The sequence below is a fragment of the Syngnathus typhle genome, linkage group LG19, assembly GCF_033458585.1.
Source record: "Syngnathus typhle isolate RoL2023-S1 ecotype Sweden linkage group LG19, RoL_Styp_1.0, whole genome shotgun sequence".
Classification (NCBI taxonomy): domain Eukaryota; kingdom Metazoa; phylum Chordata; class Actinopteri; order Syngnathiformes; family Syngnathidae; genus Syngnathus; species Syngnathus typhle.
This window is the reverse complement of record NC_083756.1, coordinates 8718185-8721705: the sequence shown is the minus strand read 5'-3', so window position 1 is coordinate 8721705 and position 3521 is coordinate 8718185. Positions and strand designations below refer to the sequence as shown.

Here is a 3521-nt window from a genome sequence, read left to right as displayed (position 1 = left end):
GTTTGCACAGTGATGAAGCTGTACTCTGCAGGGGTGTGTTTCTTGCCGCACAAATGTTTAATACGGGAACACGAACCCTTGACCTCTAATGTAATCTTTCACTGTTCATCTGTCAACATGGCTTTCCCATTTTGGTGATTGTGTCAAGCAGTGCCAAGCGGGAGTTGGCAGATAAATGAAAAGCAACCACCAGATTGTTAAAAAAAAAAAAAATCATTTGATAGACCCTTAAAACAAACACAAACTTTTGATTTGGTTTTATTGTGAAAATATCATGATGCCTTCACCCAAACACGTGGTTAGCAGCAACACACCAAAACCCAACAGTTCAGAGAGCAGACTGTTTATATTACATTTATATTTTTTTAACAACAAAAAAAGTCTTTGTGGCACATGTTGCGGCTGTTTTACCATTGCAGTAAATTCATTCTTACAATGTTGATTTGTTACATGTCAATTGCTATCAATTCATTTCCACAAACGTTTTCCAGTGCAAAGTGTGTGATTTGGTCTCTTGATTCCCTTCTCAGTGTTGTTCACATTGGATCGCTGTTGGTGTGCATTCAAAAAGGGCCGATTCTTCACTTTGGGCTGGTTTGTCTGTACCAGTTGTCTTATGGTGAAGAGAACCCCAACATTCCATTGGGTATCGCAGTTGAGTCATGTGAGGCTGGCCGATGGTTGGAAAAAGAACACTTGGCTCAATGTTGATCCCCCATGGATGCCTCTTAGACATTTTGGGAAAGGAGTCTGACTTTCTTTCCCGTCAAAAGCCAGCTCTTCAGGTCCTTGACTGAGGGAAGCTTCATTTTGTCACGGTTTTTACTGTAAACGTTCAAGAAGATGCCAAAGAGCACCAGAAGGCCGCCCCAGATGTACCTGTGTTGGGAGAAGGTTAGAGGTTTACGCCAATGGACTGCAGGGTCAGGAAAGGAAAATCCAAGTTTTCTTAGTCAAACCACTGATCACAGAAGAAAGTCCAAAGATGGCAATACTTACTGAAAAGTGAAGGGCTTGGTGAAGAACATGAAGGAAAAAACAATGGATATTGCTTTCCGACCCGTGGTCACTGCAAAGAAGCCAAACGATCACGTTTTGGACCCCACTTATTTCTTTTGCTCTTAGTTCTACTTTGGAAGTTCACATATTTGACAAAAAAAGTTGGCAAACTCACCAGTAACTGCAACAAGAGCATCAAACAGCTTGATCAAGGCCAACACAAAGGAGACGCCCAAATAACCCGAAAGGGAGAAAAGGAATGCGTAGCCGTACGTCGTCAGAGGGTCCTAAAAATAGACAGATTATGACTGGCAACAATCTTACCTTAGGATGCCAGAACAAATTCAAAAAGTTTTCATGTTAAGGTGCAATTTTGCGCCAGCTCACCTCTGAGCAGAAAGCGACTGCTGGTCCGAGCCCACCCACACTGAGCAGCCCTGTCAGGATGTACACAAAGCCGATGGAGTACGAGTACAACACCTGTAAACATAGCACACACCGCTTCACATGTTAGACACCAAAAAAAAAAAAAATGGAGAAATGATTTCAACTTTGCCGCCATTTTCCATCAGGCTGTCTATGTAAAAAAAAAAAAAAAAAAAACCCTCTATGGAGTCAAATACCATTTCAGAATTGGAGGCATTATGAAGTTTCATGGCTTTCTCCTGCACATTTCCAATAACAGCATCTGCGCACAGTGCTAGGGAAATGATGAAAACACCTAAAGACAAACAAACATCTTCGTCATGTCCAAGATAAAGAACCATTTTTGTGTGGCACAGTACTTACCCGTGACATTAAAGTTGGGTGTCACTTTACTGTCGGCAAGCGTGAACCAGATGAGTCCAAAACTCATGCAGACGGCAGCCGTCACATCGATCACATTATAGCGTTTATCTGAAACACAAAACAGAGTCATGATTCCAAACGTCAGCAGAATGATCCCTTTTTAAACGATTTCAAAATAGGCATAACGGACCTTGTAAAAATACTCCTCCAATCATGACAGGAATGAGTTTACAGCACTTAAAGATGACCTGTGTCGGGTAGTTCAAGTAACCCAGAGAGGTGTTTGAAAGGCCGATGGTTGCCACTGTTAAAAACGCAAGGATCATGTACGTCTTCCCAGGTATCCTGGAGGGGAATAAAGAAAAACAAGTTCAGGCGTTCACTTCATCATCTCCGTGCAGCAAAATAGCTGTACCTTCTGCGTTTGTCTTTTGTGAATTGAAGCTCCATGAGTCCAAACAGAGAGTAGAATCCAAATTGGACCAGAGTGAGGTACCAACCAAAGGGCTTGAACCCCTCCACTGAAAAGATCAATTCCTGAGCAGCATGACAAAACAAAGATGGAAGTATTGATTTCTCATTTTGGTGTCACAAAGTCAGGTGTTACTTTCAAGGTACCTACCTGTACATATCCATAGATTAGGTAAAAGAAGAAGACCCCAGCCACACAGATGCAAAACTGTGCGGGGGCACTAAAGTTGCCAAGTCTGATTCCAAGAACCTTCAGTTCCTCCAGAGACTTTATATGAGGGGACATCACCTCTGCAGATGCCGCCGGAACTGATATTGAAATGTGCTTCCGTGAACTGTTGTACCCCGCCAGGCCATATTTTGCACTCATTGTGGCAAGGTTCTACTCGTGGCTGTGGGAACAAAAACACAATTTGATCCGTTTGCATTTTCTATCTAGTAAGGTGTTTAATGTGCTAATCTTAAAACAAATTGAGAATATTTATTACGACTGCTCAAACACACACACACAAAAATGCTAGACTGTCATGTTATCAAATGTTAGGGGGGAGATTTCAAAAACAAATAAGGAAAAAAAAAAGCTTCTTTTTGTCAATAGACCAAATCTCTGCAACAGCACAGATTGCTACCGAACACCAAATCACATGCTTTTATTTCACCATCGGATGCATTTGAGTAAACTTAAAGGCCAGAACGTTGGACGACTACTGTAAATTCGGCATTTTGCATGGATATGAGCCAGAATGCAAAAATCTGACCGGCCCGTTACCTTCGACAACACTTCCGGGTATCTCTACGTTGAATTATAGTCATTTTTCCGGCGAAATGCATGACTGTAAACATCTCCAAGTCATATTTACTGACGATGAAATTCGTCCGTAATCGTCTTCGCCGGTGACAAGCTGGCAATTTTGCAAAGGAGCTGGAAGAAGCCCTGCGGCTAGCAATGTTGTTGCTAGAGCGGCGTTGCGGCAGCAGCGGCAGCCGCGGCCAACAACTTCCGGTCGGCGCAGGCACTCACCGGTAAACAATCATTCCATTGGTCCACCAATGCGTCCATCCGGTCAGGTCCTCTTCAAGTTCCAAGTAGAAATAGGAAAAAAGGCAACTCAATCAAAAGAGAAATGACAAACGAAAACAAAGACTAAAATGCAAATAAAAATCAAATGTTCTGCAAATATTAAAAGTCAACAAACATATATAAAATATACATCAGCATAATGAAGATTGGAAGTAATAACGATAAGTCTTAAACACTTAAA

General features: G+C 41.9%; 1 protein-coding gene across 1 annotated transcript; it reads right to left on the bottom strand.

The window, feature by feature from the left end:
* Positions 1–242: 242 nt before the first annotated feature.
* slc35b3 (solute carrier family 35 member B3) lies at positions 243–3265 on the bottom strand. The gene is made up of 10 exons (XM_061266169.1): positions 3029–3265; positions 2411–2651; positions 2204–2325; positions 1979–2133; positions 1789–1896; positions 1623–1720; positions 1387–1479; positions 1175–1286; positions 1000–1069; positions 243–879 (listed from the first exon to the last, which is right to left on the bottom strand). The coding sequence occupies exons 2-10, from the start codon at positions 2627–2629 to the stop codon at positions 729–731; spliced, it is 1128 nt and encodes a 375-aa protein (XP_061122153.1). The 5' UTR covers positions 2630–2651; positions 3029–3265; the 3' UTR covers positions 243–728.
* Between the last annotated feature and the right edge of the window lie 256 nt (positions 3266–3521).

Coding starts and splice junctions, on each gene's coding strand:
- slc35b3 (XM_061266169.1), bottom strand. CDS start 2,629: ATGAGTGCAAAATATGGCCTGGCGGGGTACAACAGTTCACGGAAGCAC. Junction 1,070..1,174: donor TGCTCTTGTTGCAGTTACTG/GTGAGTTTGCCA, acceptor GCTTCTTTGCAG/TGACCACGGGTCGGAAAGCA. Junction 880..999: donor ACCAAGCCCTTCACTTTTCA/GTAAGTATTGCC, acceptor CTCCCAACACAG/GTACATCTGGGGCGGCCTTC.